We start from the raw sequence: 15,350 nt of genomic DNA on the forward strand, positions 1-15,350 counted from the left end.
TCTTGCTCTTAAATTTCAGAATGAAGTTAACGCAATCAAATGGGATCCCACTGGTAATCTTCTGGCATCTTGTTCCGATGACATGACTTTAAAGGTAAAATGTACAACATCGGGTGATCTGGGTTTGTAATAAACTACTTGTGCTATACTTTTTCAGTCACGTTCTTAGGTGGAGTTTATCACTATGTATCCAAGAAGGCTTTGGCTTTCTTTTGACTGGCAATGTTGTTAGTCGTCTTTGGCAAAATGGGACCTGGTGTCTTATAACGCCACCAGAAATATCTTGCTGGACCAGCCCATCAAGTCAAATCTCCTTTGGGATGCCCCCATTCTCTTGCTTGTGACAGGAATTGGCCTAAAATCCTAGGCACTCCATGTCATGATGAATAGCAGAGTTGCAGAAACGTATATTTGGAGTGACTGCGTCTTGGAAGTAATAATAATAAGAAGAAGAGTTTGGATTTGATATCCCACCTTTCACTCCCTTTAAGGAGTCTCAAAGCGGCTAACATTCTCCTTTCCCTTCCTCCCCCACAACAAACACTGTGAGGTGAGTGGGGCTGAGAGACTTCAAAGAAGTGTGACTGGCCCAAGGTCACCCAGCAGCTGCATGTGGAGGTGCGGAGACGTGAACCCGGTTCCCCAGGTTACGAGACTACCGCTCTTAACCACTACATCACACTGGCTCTCAATAAAACACGCAGAATCAAAGGTTCATCAGTAAAAGAGGAATTTTTCACGAAAGGCAAAAAAAACACATGGAAGGCAAAACACACACACACACACACACACAAACAACTTCAGAGAAATCTGCAAACGTTCAAGGTTGAAAATGAAAGTAAGAAAGAATTACCAGTTCGCTGAGCGCACAAATTTATCTATCTCACCGTGACCTTGAGATAGCCAAAACATAAAACATAACATTTCCAACTCTTATCAGTAAAAAAGAGAAAAGAACCTGGTAGAATGAACTAGTATCTTCCAGCATTTTCCACTTTCTGCCCTCAAAGACCCCCAGTATTGAGTATTGAATGATACTTGGCCAATAGCCATTGATTAGCCTGTCCTCATGAATTTGCTCCTAAAGCCACCTTTGCTAATCCCAATCCCAGCATGTTGAGGCTTTGATACGTTTTCAATGACTAGATTTAGTGTTGCTGGAAGACCTTCCTTTTCCTTGCGCTTGTCAGTCAATTTGATTTACTTGCGTCATCTTCCTGACTTTAAAAAGCACTTGGTGTGGCTATCAGCTCATATCAGCCCCTTGTTTCACTTGTTTTGGCGTTACATATTTCCCCAGGTTGGCATCCAAGTAAATTTTACTGGGAGTGCACTCAGTGAAATGAATGGACCTAACTTGTTGACGTTCATTAATTGCAGTGGATCTATTATAAGTAAAACTTAGTTAGATACCACCCTGGTGTCTTTGTTGAGCTGCTGCCTTTACGAACGCAGAACAGGAATTGTCGCTGTTCCAGAGGATTATAGTCTACAACGAAAGGAACAGAAAGCTGAGTCTATAGAGTCAGACCATGGGTTCATTTACTTCAGTATTGTCCAGAACTAGCCAGTACAGTTCCCTTTACATAAACCCAGCGGCAGGTCCGCAGGTTTTTAGAGAGGGATACCCTGCAGCGTTTTTAACCACACACTGGAATTTGTTTGTTTGTTTGTTTTGATTTCTGTCCTATGAAAGCACATTCTCATCCCATACGCAATTTTATGATTCTGTGTTGAGATTCTGTGATGAGATCACCCTCAGGGTCCTTTCCAAATCAACACTTCTGTAGAGAACACCTGGTAAAGGTAAAGGGACCCCTGACCATTACATTAGGTCTAGTCGTGGCCGACTCTGGGGTTGCGGCGCTCATCTCGCTTTATTGGCCGAGGGAGCCGGCATACAGCTTCCAGGTCATGTGGGCAGCATGACTAAGCCGCTTCTGGCGAACCAGAGCAGCGCACAGAAACGCCGTTTACCTTCCTACTGGAGTGGTACCTATTTATCTACTTGCACTTTCGAACTGCTAGAGTTCACTGCAAATGGGAGGCCGCCTCCGTGAAGCAGCTCTCCACACATTTTTTGCACTTCCTTCCAGTGCTTTGCGATGAGCCTCCTTTGCCATTGGATGCTGTGGAAATTGCCACAGCTGTGCGCAGAACAGATTGCAGAACGGTGACCGAGCGCCTACAAACGCAGTGCCAAGTTCACATGAGAATTGGGCTCGCAAAACCCCCGGAGCAAAGTGTCTTCATTTGCACTGTGTGTTTCTTGGCTTTGGCGGAAGGAAGAGGGTTGCGATATTTGCTGGGGAACCCTTTGCACAGAAAGCTGATACGCTCTTTCTCCTCTCTTGACCTCTCTTAGATCTGGAGTATGAAACAAGATAGTTGTGTCCACGATCTACAAGCACACAACAAAGAAATTTATACTATCAAATGGAGTCCTACGGGGCCAGGAACAAACAACCCAAATGCCAATCTTATGTTAGCAAGGTAATATTGTCACGGGGAGACAGCAGCTATGCTAAGGCATCAGAATTCATCCTCGGCACACGAAGGATTAAACTGTGGGGACTCCCCCAATGCAAGGGGGGGGGATAATTGGGGTCCACAGATTGATGGGCCTCCCTCCCACAGGGAGGTCTCAAACCATGGTCAATTGAACACCTTAAAATACACACTCTTCTTCAGATCTTCCCACCAATTGCAGAAAGATCTGAAGAGCTGCCCAGGCAGTTTTGGACAGGGCTTGTATGTGCACCCCTCCTTGTCCCCATTTCAACCCTTTCAATGTTCTAAGAATCCTGCTACTATGCTCATTTGTGTACAGTGGTGCCCCGCAAGACGAATGCCTCGCAAGACGGAAAACCCGCTAGACGAAAGGGTTTTCCGTTTTGGAGGTGCTTTGCAAAACGAATTTGCTATGGGCTTGCTTCGCAAGATGAAAATGTCTTGCGAGTTCCTGTGGGTTTTTTTTCCTTTTCCCTCCCTTTTTCCCAAGCCGCTAAGCCGCTTAACAGCTGATCCGCTAAGCCGCTTAACAGCGCTAATCCGCTAAGCCGCTAATGGGCTTGCTTCGCAAGACGAAAAAAAACGCAAGACGAAGAGACTCACGGAATGGATTCTTTTCGTCTTGCGAGGCACCACTGTATTTGAGCATGTGCTTCTAGACTCACAGAGCCAGCTACAAGTGCCTCATCCTATTTCGAAGGTCACTTCTGCACCAAACATTTAAAGCCCATGACTTCCTCTCACCCCTAAAGAATCGTGGGAACTGTAGCTTATCCCTCACAGAGCTGCACTTCCCGGCTTTCTTAACCAAACGAGGTCTCTAGGATTCTTTGGGTGAAGCCGTGCACTTTAAACGTATGTTGCGGATGTGACCAAATTCAGGAGTGCCCCAGGGGGATATGTCCTAGGCCTTATTTTTGGAATACTGCTTGTTTTGCAGAACGCTGCAATACTCGCAACCTAGGTAAGCGCCAACTAGCCCAAGGAAATCCAGATACGGATATTTAATCATAATAAACCAGGTCACTATAATAATGAAGCTGAAGTCTATATACAGTTACGATTGTAGGGTCCAAGGTGGTTGTTACAGCAGGGCAGGCGCCTACACAGTTTATGAAAGATCAGCCCTTTTAATGCATGTTTTCTGCTACACCTCTCCTGCTGCACTCGCCTCATTCTTTTGCTTTTCCTCCTCCACCCTTAATTCCCCCCAGTGCATGTTTTTTTTTTTAAAGAAATAAATAAAGCATAGATAAATACATTCTAAAGTCAATATTGAAATGACAGCAATTGCTTCCCCCCCCTCCCGTTCTTTCCCTTCTCGGCAGTGCATCTTTCGATTCTACAGTTCGGTTATGGGATGTAGACAGAGGGATCTGCATCCACACCTTGACGAAACACCAAGAACCTGTGTACAGTGTAGCTTTCAGTCCTGACGGCAGGTACCTGGCCAGTGGCTCTTTCGACAAATGTGTACACATCTGGAATACACAGGTGCGTCTGCTTGGGCGATTCTTGTGTTTAGCTATTTTATTTAAATTCCTTCCTTTCTTAGGGTTCTTGCCCCACACTCCTCAGTCGGATTTGCCAGGACAGCTTTTAATATCAGGGGCTAAGTGATGATGATGATGATGATGATGATGCCTTTCAGGGTGTCTGGGGTCTTTTCCTTGCTTCTACAATGGCAGCACTTGGTGATAGGGGATGTGGCCCTTTATTGCTGCTCAACCTCCCAACAGGAGTCCTCACCATTCATGTCCAGCATGCCTCTTGAATGCCAGGGGAACCTTGCGCATTTTGTTTTCTTTCTCCCAGTCATTCCTCTCCTTTGCACCAAGGATTTCCCCAATGTTTGGGATTGAGAATGAGAGAGAGAGCGCATGTTTTCAAGCACAGGGCTCCCATTAAATTGCAATACTCAGTTGTGATTTCTGCCCTAAGAGGGTCTGAACAGACAGGGTTATCTAAGAAGGAGGGGAACATCAAAAGCAAGAGCTGGCTCTTCTGCAAGCTGTATCGTTGGCACAGAAATGGCTTATTAAGTTAAACTGATAGGTTCGTAAAATGGGCTCCTGCGTGCCAGTCGGACCCTCCCTGGTCACAAATACAGTCTCAGAAGACTAGTTCCCATTTAACTTTCCCCTTGCTTTTAAAAGTCTCTATTAAAGGTAAAGGTACCCCTGCCCGTACGGGCCAGTCTTGACAGACTCTAGGGTTGTGCGCCCATCTCACTCAAAGAGGCCAAGGGCCAGCGCTGTCCGAAGACACTTCCGGGTCACGTGGCCAGCGTGACATCGCTGCTCTGGCAAGCCAGAGCCGCACAGGGAAACGCTGTTTACCTTCCCGCTAGTAAGCGGTCCCTATTTATCTACTTGCATCCGGGGGTGCTTTCGAACTGCTAGGTTGGCAGGCGCTGGGACCGAACAACGGGAGCGCACCCCGCCGCGGGGATTCGAACCGCCGACCTTTCGATCGGCAAGCCCTAGGCGCTGAGGCTTTAACCCACAGCGCCACCCGCGTCCCATCAAAGTCTCTATTAGCACAGTGTTATTTCAGAAGTGACCCTGCGAAAGAGGCGTTTTTAAAAGGAATCAGATGGGTTTGCATTTTGCATATGCTTTCCCCCCCTGGGCCTATGCGTATTGATATTCTGCTAGCTGGAGTATAATAGTGACTGGCAGCCCCCGAATCATTTTATAAGTCCTGCTTAAGCAGAATGCTGTGGCTTGTTAGAATCTTTGGAGCTCATCTGCACCGGTTTCCAATTTGCTTCTGGACTAAGTTCAGAAGCACTAAACAGGCTGAGCACAACACATTGTTCCATTTGTTTGTCCCCTTCCTTGTGATGAGCAGTGACTTCCTGCTCTAGAACATGGCACTTGCAAATGGAAGGGACCTAGTAGAGCAGGCATAGGCAAACTCAGCCCTCCAGATGTTTTGGGACTACAATTCCCATCATCCCTGACCACTGGTCCTGTTAGCTAGGGCTGATGGGAATTGTAGTCCCAAAACATCTGGAGGGCCGAGTTTGCCTATGCCTGCCGTAGAGTTCCGCCTTGCTCTCTGTCTCCCCCACAGGCACAGAAAGGCACTGCAGAGAATAGTCCATGTGCTCATGTCTCCGTTGTCACCCATCATCTCCTTATGACTGGAGATCTGTATCCCACACAGGGAAAGAGTGTGTTTAGAATGTAGGTGGTTTCGAATGCATGCATACTTACAGAAAATCAAGTGGTATGTGTTTATATTAACTAAGATGATAATGTATTCTAATTACTTTCTATCCCCCCACCTTTCTTTTTCAGACGGGTGCTCTAGTGCATAGTTATCGGGGAACAGGAGGCATTTTTGAGGTTTGCTGGAATGCAGGAGGAGACAAAGTTGGAGCGAGTGCTTCAGATGGTTCAGTAAGTACACAGGTTCTTGCAGTTTGTCACTCCTGGAATATCCGAGTGAGCTTGGAAATGTAGAGGCTTCTTAAAACAAGCCAGAAGACCCATTGCTGCGTGACAAGCTAGGTGGGACTACAACTTAATGCAGCGCTTCATGAAACCAGTAAATGAAAAAGTAAGCATTCATTGGAGCATCTCCTTAGGTAGTCAATGAAGTGTTGCCAGGCTTAGACCAACTCCACCCATCCAGGTTGGCCATTTGACCCTCCCAAACAGGAAAGACCATTAGCGGCTTCCTGTTTGAGTGGAGACAGTGACGGGTCTTCCCGCTTGCCCTCTTGTTTCCTGTGATCCTGTTTCCTGACAGCCCCCAGTCCAGTTACTCTGCCCCCACCTCACCCTGCTTCTTACAGGGACAAGCGAATTGCCACGCCTATCCAGATCTGACACAGAGAGTTCAAATGTTATTGTTTCCAGCCAAGGCGCTACCACAAAACAAGAATTTCCAATCATTCTTTTGAGATTCTCATGACTTGCATGCAAATGTGGGGAAGAAGCGGGTAAAATTGAGTAAAACGGACTACCGAAGAAATTATTCCTCCATGAATAATAAATAATAATATTTTTTTATTTATACCCTGCCCTCCCCAGCCAAGACCGGGCTCAGGGCGGCTAACAACCAATAATAAAAACAAGTTGATTAAAATACAATTTAAAAGCTTAAGATACAACATTAAAACATTAGGGTGCAGTCTCTTCATAGGAGGAGAAAGGAAAAAGAAAGAGGGGGAGGGAATCAAACTGATTCTAAGCCAAAGGCCAGGCGGAACAACTCTGTCTTACAGGCCCTGCGGAAAGAGATCAGATCCTGCAGGGCCCTGGTCTCATGAGGCAGAGCGTTCCACCAGGCCGGAGCCAGAGTTGAGAAGGCCCTGGCTCTGGTTGAGGATAATCTAACTTCCTTAGGGCCCAGGACTTCTAGGGTGTTGCTATTTATGGACCTTAAGGTCCTCCACGGGGCATACCAGGAGAGGTGGTCCCGTAGGCTCGAGGAACATGGAACAAGAGAAGACTTTTTCTGTTTTGTTTTGTTTTTTTAAAAAAGCAAAACGCTGAGGTTCACTACCAACATCCATTTAACTCAGCAGTGTGTACAGCAAGGAGGACCGGCAACAAAATGCTGCAGCGCTCAAGCTCAGGGTGCCAGCCATGCCCTTTTCTCAGGCACACCATCCCATTCCCCCTCCAAGCTTTCCTTTTTCCTACCAAAAGACACTTAGCATTCTGTGGGCACTGAGCATGCTCAGTCCTCTTTGGGGCTCAGGTTTTTTGGGGCGCCCCTTTTTTGCCCCCCTCCCAAAGGCCTTTTAGTACTTCTGGAAACTTTGGGGCTCTTGTAAGAGTCCTGATTGCCGCCGCCTTGGGCTGTACCCGGAGCTCCCTGTCCGCTAGTTCAAGGACTCTTCTGCCAGCAGACGGGCAACTTTTGATGTTGTTCAGCAGAGGATGCGAATGCAACTGTTTTGCGTGAAGCTCACCATGCAATGGGTCGTGCATACAGCATTATTACTAGCAAGCTACTTCTACGTTCCCTTGTGCAGCATCATTCTGCAGGCAGATAACATTTAGCCATCAGAACAGAAGAATACTGCTGAGTGACTTTAACCTAGTGCTACATTAGAGGCGGGTGGCGCTGTGGGTTAAACCACTGAGCCTAGGACTTGCCGATCAGAAGGTCGGCAGTTCGAATCCCCGCGATGGGGTGAGCTTCCGTTTCTCGGTCCCTGCTCCTGCCAGCCTAGCAGTTCAAAAGCACATCAGAGTGCAAGCAGACAAATAGGTACCGCTCCAGCGGGAAGGTAAACGGCGTTTCCGTGCGCTGCTCTGGTTCGCCAGAAGCGGCTTAGTCATGCTGGCCACATGACCCAGAAGCTGTACGCCGGCTCCCTCGGCCAATAAAGCGAGATGAGCGCCACAACCCCAGAGTCGGTCACGACTGGACCCTAATGGTCAGGGGTCCCTTTACCTTTACATTAGAGGCAGCCCTTTGTTTCTCAGCTGTCAACGCTCAGTATCAGTGCTTGCTAATACGCATAGGCCCAGGGCAAAAACACAAATTTTTCATCCCCTCCTAGCACCCATGAGTCAGAGATATCCTATCTGTGGAAGGCAACAGCCGGCCTCTTCTCTGTTGTATGCAACTGATGCTCTTAAGATGTATATTCTTGTGGATTAGTCCATTGTTTCATAGACTTCTTAACGCCCCACTTTCCCCCACCCCTTCTCTCCTCCCCTTGCAGGTTTGTGTACTAGACCTACGGAAATAGCGCTATTAGTTGGAAGCCATGGACCGACTATGAATGTGTACATAGCCAAAATGACTGTCCCCTTGACCCATGTACTGCTATAGTCCCAATTGAACCATGGCCAGTTCCACTACAGCCAAACCCGAGAAAGAATTATATACATATACTGTGTATTAAAAAAAAAAAAAAAAAAGCGAAAACAGACAAGACACACGGCAAACGATTAACACCCTGAAGAAGACGACAAGAGGTTGTTGGGTTTTTTGTTTTTTTTGGTTTTTTCACAGCTTGTGAAGCCTGTTCACCAAGTGCTGGAATCTGCTGTGCCCCCACCCCACCCAAAATAACATGTGAGCATCTTTGAAAATGGAAAAACAAAAAACTAAACTAAACAGGAAGAGAAAGAGAGAGAGAGAGAGATCTAACCGTAGAGGAGCAGCTCATTGTGTGTACCAAATTGGGGGGAGTTGCAGGTGGCTGCCTCCCTCCTTCCCCCCCTTTTCTGCACCCCCTCCCTTCTTCAAGGTTTTTAAAAATGGAATTCCCCCATCGTGTCCCCTCCATCCCTCCTTTCTTCTTTGGCTTCCTTTCTTCGTAGCGGACGAGCAGTTTTTGTGTACATTGCTTTCTAACACCCCCTACCCCCTTATTTTTGCTCAGAATTGGGGAGGGTGCGTGTGTGTGTGTGTGTAACGTTTTGCAGCCGTCCTTTCCGAATGCGTTATTTTAAAGGTGTAGGGACATCTCGAAGGCGTTGTGGTTCCCTGTCCACAGCTTAGGCAGGGAGGCGAGGAAGCGCAAAGCAGAACCTCTCGGAACATTGTAAGTTTGACATTCCTTTCCATCGACGTAAGATCCATTACTCATGGGCTCACAGGCCAGGGGGCTGGGGTGGCTCGGCCTTTAGATATAAAGATATCTATAAAAGTGTGTTCCAAAAAGCAGTCGTTCCTTACTTGAGACATTTCAGGCAAACATCAAAGGGTACATTATTTTATTTTTGTGTGTTTTGATTAAGAAAGTGCAGGGGTGTGTTTATACACACACACATAGACACTCTGGTGTTTGGAACACATGCCCACAATGGAGGGATCAGGGTTGTGCCATTTGCTCCCACCTGAAGTTTGTGTGTTACGTTTTATATTTGCATAGGGACCTGCACACACAGACACAGCCGTGGCGTATCTGCAAGGAGTGGCTCTGGACTGCACCAGTCCTGGTTCCACCAAGGCATGGACATTCCAAAACATCAGCACAGGACTAATTCAACTTTTGCTTTAGCTGTAGCTTGACAGTTTCTTTGAACCCATTGCTATAGTCTTAGAGCCCTAACTGCGCAACTGCTGCGAAGAAGGAAAGAAACATGGGGGGAAACGAATTGTTCGGTTTTCACTCAAATTCACCTGGGCAAGTTTTTTTTCTGTTACAACATCTGGGCAACTTCACCCGTTCCTTCTCAGATGTCTAGTGTCACCAAAGTCCAAATTAATTAAAAGTATTTTTGAATTTGGGGTGGGTGAGTAGGTGCCCGACACGAGACACATGCACACACTTTTTTATTTTAAAATTTTTATTATTATTAAAAAAAATACAGTAATGTATTTGCCACCTCATTGCTAATACTGGGACGAAGTAAGCAGTTTGCTCGCTTACGGAAGTGTCCTACTGGAGATGTTTCGTCCATCCAAAATGTGTCAGAGAGCAGTTTTTATGCCTGTGCCGAACCAGCCTTGGTACTGGCAAAAGTTCAAAACGAATCGTGGCCCCTTTTTAGATCTGAAAGGAAACGGGGGGGGGGGGGGAGAGGAAGGGGATGGAATCTGAGAATTGTTTCATGATTTATTTCAAGATGAAGCAATTCAACTTCCATCAGAGGCATGGATCTCGCCCTGTTGCTCCCATTCCATAATTTCCATATGGGCTTGCGACATTCCCACCCACAAATCCAGCACAAAAACACGACCGCTACCAATAGCGGTGTTTTTTATCTCAAGCGTTGTTTTTCCTTTCCTTGCTGCGAGAGGTGGCTGTGGCAGAACTGCTCTCTGCTCACGTATTTGAGTAAAGCAAAAAAAACCCCAGTAGCATCAGCGCCCCTGCTTTGTGAAAAGAGTACCGTGAAAGCAGATTTTCCACCAGTACTGCTGATGCGCAGTGTTTTCATGCAATTCCCTGCCCCTTTTCAAAGCGAATTTCTCCCTCCTCTCTCTGGAGTCTGCTTCAACCGGCCCAACCTCTCTGCTGCTTACCCCTCGCTAACAAAGCCCCATTTGCTTTGCAACACGACTCTGCCCTAGACAGAAACCTGCAGATTTGGACTACAACTCCCATCATCCATAACCATTAGCCATGCTTGCTTGGGGCTGATGGGAGTTGAAGTCCCAGCAGCATCCGGACAGGCACAGGTTCCCCCACTTTGGCTTTATATAACTCATTGCAGATTGATCCTAATGCAGAGAAGGCAGCTTTTGGTCTCTTCTTTTCAGCCAATGACGTTTTGGGCTTTTTAGCATTGATTTCTGTGCACACGAAACCATGTTTTGAGGCAGTTGGGAGTCGAGCTCAGCCTTACACGGCATGGCAACCATTTTAGCCTACTTTTAATACACACAAACACATCAGTTATTACGAATGGGGGAGTTGCTACCTTGACGCAAAACAAGCAAAAGGAAGATTTATACCCACAAGGGCAGTCAGTCATCTGATACGGCTCTCTACCAGCTGTTTGTATGGTTTGGGAATAGGCTCAAGATGTTCAGAACAATTTCCCTGTGAATTTTGATATGTAAGAAACTCTTAACCTGTTGAATATCTGGCACTTGAAACAATTTTTTTTTTGTGCTTTTTATTGCTGGAGGTCCAGGACTGTTGCTGACCTCTCTCATTATTAAAATAATTTTTAAAAAAAAGTTTTAAAAAATGTAAAATGAAATAAAATAAAAAATCTGTGCAATAATTTTAAACTGTGCTCCCAGAAATAGACACAAATGTGTTTGGGGATTTTTGTTTTGAATATATTTAAACGGCTCCCCCCTCTTCCCCCCCCCCTTTAGCAACGCAAATGTCAATTGCACTGAACTTAAATCTAAAAAAAGAAAAAAAGTCAGAGGTGATTCTTGATAGTACTTTTGTATTTTGATATGGACAGTCTGTTCATTTTTCATACAAGCTGTTGAACGGATATTTCAGCGGACTTTACAAAACTGTATAAAAACATTGATGGTGTTGAAACTCTTTTGACACAGCTGCAAGATTCCTCAGCAACGTCCACATTTCTGGTTTTGCAACCGTTTAGCTGCTTTTCTTTCCGTTTCGGTTTTTTCCTGTTTGTTTTGTGATTTGATTCTAGCCACCTACGTACGAGATAGCATGCAGACATTACCGAAGCTTCATTATCACCAAATCCTGGGCTGATTCCCCCTTCCCACCCCCCCACCCTGCTTTTGCTTCTAACACAATTCAAGGTCGTCGTTTAGTTGTGTGTGTGTATCCATGTGCGGGGGCCAGAAGATGCTCAGCCGCTCTCTCTCTCTCTTGAGATCCCGTGGGCCGGATCCCAAACTCCAAAGCCACGCACCACTCAAGAGGGGAGCGTTATTGTCATGGGCCGAAACACCCAAGCTGCAAACTTTTGCCCCAAGTGCTATGCGCCTATTCCCACTGAAGTTGTGACGGTCGAGAGTACGCAGTAGGTTTCGCAAGACTGTAGCCCCCCCGGCTGCGCTTCAGAGAATAAAATTTTAGATAGGTTTGCATCATGAGCCTTCCCCAAAAAACCTCCCACTACCACCTTTCTTGAGACTGCAGCCTCTTCATCTCACTAAATTCCCCAGTGCAAGCTGCTTTTGAAAACCAGCTAACGGCGCAGGTTTCCCCCCCGATAAGATCACGAGGGCAGGGAAAACAGCCTTTGTCACCTAGCTGCGGTCTCTTGCAGGCGTGGGCCACTCGAACCTCAGCCCTGAAGTTGCCCGTGGTTTTGCTGCTGTCCTCTTATCGATGTGCCACAGTGCTGCTCCAGTTCTGAACCAGCTTCTCATCTTCAGCATGAGATGAGCATGTAAAAGATGGCATTTGACGGGGACGACAGGTCGGCATGTTTAGAAGGAACTTCTCAAGTGCCAATCTATACAGGAATTCCAGGAGAATCTACACCATCTGGAGCTCTTGAGGTCAGCCCCCAGATATTGGGGCCTTCAACCCTGTCTTTCACTCATAACGGTGACGTGCTTTTACAGGGGAGATGCATTTGCCATGACTATACTCTTTCCCGGAAAGTGACTTTTAGGGCATCTCTTGCAGGAACATCTATAGAGGGGCATCACGACCATCAGTGGTCATGGAAAGTCATTTTTAGAAATAAGCATCCCAAGTTAATGCAATAATAATAATAATTTTAAAAAACAACTTTTATTTATACCCCGCCCTCCGCAGCCGAAGTCAGGCTCAGGGCGGCTAACATCAGATATAGAACATTGGTATAAAATCAAACAATAATTAAATTACCTCCTAAAAGCAGGTCAAAATCAAATTAAAGTCTAATCAAATGGCTTTCCGCAAGGTCAGGGTTTGGGAACAGTAAGTGCTCTGGCTTTTGCCTGGCATTTTCTACCACGTGTTAAGAGGGGAAAGTTTGGAGCATGGCTTTGATAAGCATTGCGTGGATGACAGAATGCCTGGCAAGTTTCAGCCAAACCATCATAACGATGGTGAGAAATTGGATGGGCCTATACTGCAGTCTCAGTCTCAACAGCAAGCCTTGGTGAAACTGAGATGAAGGTAACACATCAGTGAGGCTTCAGCTAAAAACAGATCCATCTTTGCTGTGTTGCATCATTAAAGCGTCCTGCTGGCAGAGAATGTGACAGGGGTTTAAACTGGTCTAAAAGCAATGATAATTTTGTTGGCCCATAAGAAAAATAATCCCAAGTCCACACCAGGCCAGTACCATTATTTTGGTTGGCTTTTAACATATGCATTGCCCTAGTATTCTAAATTTGCTCACAGAGGTCTTCAGCCCTAGATGTATTTCTGAAATTGGGCGGTATGTTTTTTCCCTTTCCTTTTTTCTGACTACTGCATCTGAGACGTGAGCTCGTCTAAACTCTTTCTGAGAGGGAGGGGGGCAAGAAGCATTGCAAAATAGAGAGGATCCGCTCCGCAGTCTCTCGTGATTAGAAATCATGCTGATCTCCAAAGGGAAAACGACCCCCGCCGACTATAGGTGAGAGCAAACTTGCTGCAAAGGTTGACTTTCAGAAGCAGCGAGCCGAAAATCTCACAAGCTGAGCAAGGGGATCTGGAAATGGCCGTCAGCCATAGTCATTTGGCTCAATTTAGCAATTGCTTCCAGAATTGGTAGAAAGGGGGCAGCATTATGGCATATGGATACCAAGCCAGCGAGAGAGAATATCCATACTACAGATCTAAAAGGTGGTGGATCCGTAGTCCCCACCTCCATCCCTCCAATTTGTCAAAACCTGCGTGGCTCCTTTCTACGCTGATTTTTGTTTTTTTAATAAAATAAAAACCCTTTAATAGGTACCTTCTTTGCTGGCTTCCTGCCTTTTGGGATTCATGCACATGAGCCAAACGAGTCATTTTCTGGATAAGCCTCTCGGTTTGGTGGACAGCAGCAAAGGTTTGATATCGGGAGCCTTCAGTCTTCTTGAGGAAGAAGACTTCTTGACGCTACGACAGGGTTGTCCTGAAAGGTGAACTGGCGTCTCTTTAATTGCCAGCCCCATAACGACACAGGATCTTCAAAACAGCTGGGTTCGACGATGCAAGGTTGGTCAGTCCCAGAATTGTGGCCAAGCCTGAATGTGCTCCTATAGTTTTATTTTGGGTTTGTTTCTTGCATTTGTGGATGAATTCAGGAAGTCAAACTCTTGTTTTCGTGGTTGCTTCTCCTGTGTGCTTTAGGATATCGTTTCTCTCGACAGGCCGCCGGAAGTCAGTCACCTATAATACAAAAGTAAACTCTTCTTTTCCTTCTACTACTCTCTCTCCTGACTTTGACATTGTAGTTGTAAAAAAAAAGACAAAACAAAAAAAAAAGGTTCCGATTTGGAGTTGCTAATATTTTGGGTCTACTTCTGTGAGCCTACCTATAGCACTGGATAAAAAAAAAAATATGTCTTCATCACTTCTTCAGTTATATATCCAGTTAAATTTACAAATGTTGTACAAGTGTAAAACCAGCCCATGTGACAGGTTTTTTTCTTTTCTTTTTTTACTTGTTCAGAAAGACTTTTTATTGTTCAGTTTTCATGATTTATTGTCTAAAGAAGACTGATATAGATGTTCTATACTGTCCTGGACCCATGTTAATTACACCTTTTATGATGTATTTTGGTTCCACATCACAATGATTTTGTCTTCTCAAAAGCCCTTTTCTTAAACTGTTTCTAGGCACATTTTTTTTTCTGTTGCAGTTCCCCCCTTTGCATTGTATTGCTCTGACAAGTGTAATTTGAATCAGATCTGAAAGAGGTCCAGAATAAAATATATTTTGATACGATGCTGGCTATATGGTCTCTTCACCTTCAGTTTCACTTTTAGTTTGTAAAAATTTATTCCAAACCGTCCAACACAAATGCCCTCTGGGCAGCTCGCCCATCAAAGAAAGCAAAGCAGTAAATGGCAATTCCAAAATAGAATTGGAATAAATCATCACAAAACAACCACTCAATAACTTTAAACAGGGATATGATAACCTTAAACCAAGCCTACACTGCAGATGAACTCGGGTTCGTTAAGTGAAAGTTTCAACTTGCAATCAGTTTGAAAGCTGATCTAGTTTTCACCAAAAAGCTGGAACTTAACTTGGCTTATCCTTACACTTACCGGTAGCTTATGTGCTGTGTTGTATAACCTAAAACTGAATCCTACTCTGAGCTTGAGCCAGTGGCGTAGCGTGGGGGGTGCAGGGGGGCCCGGCCGCACCGGCCGCAACATCTGGGGGTTAGGGTTAGGGGGCGCAAATCCACGGGTTAGGGGGCACAAATTACTTGCCTTGCCCCGGGTGCTGACAACCCACACTACACCACTGGCTTGAGCCAATGCCTGAAACTGACTTTACCACTGGTTATCCTTGTGGGATGTCTTCAGGAGAAGAAAAGACTAAGGAGTAAAACGA

The 15,350-nt window shown here is 45.7% G+C and overlaps 1 protein-coding gene across 4 annotated transcripts in view; it reads left to right on the forward strand.

Annotated features, from left to right (window-relative positions):
- TBL1XR1 (TBL1X/Y related 1) overlaps positions 1-14,732 on the forward strand; it is a 176,168-nt gene extending 161,436 nt beyond the window's left edge. For all 4 annotated transcript variants that reach the window (XM_083442256.1, XM_083442259.1, XM_083442257.1 and 1 more), the window contains exons 12-16: positions 20-94; positions 2,366-2,493; positions 3,840-4,005; positions 5,817-5,918; positions 8,204-14,732. In XM_083442256.1, coding sequence (XP_083298382.1) covers positions 20-94; positions 2,366-2,493; positions 3,840-4,005; positions 5,817-5,918; positions 8,204-8,230 — 498 coding nt within the window. In that variant the 3' untranslated portion in view covers positions 8,231-14,732. The remainder of the gene's footprint in view (positions 1-19; positions 95-2,365; positions 2,494-3,839; positions 4,006-5,816; positions 5,919-8,203) is intronic.
- Positions 14,733-15,350: the final 618 nt, after the last annotated feature.

The sequence above is a fragment of the Podarcis tiliguerta genome (genome assembly GCF_965153285.1).
Source record: "Podarcis tiliguerta genome assembly, chromosome: 5".
Lineage (NCBI taxonomy): Eukaryota > Metazoa > Chordata > Lepidosauria > Squamata > Lacertidae > Podarcis > Podarcis tiliguerta.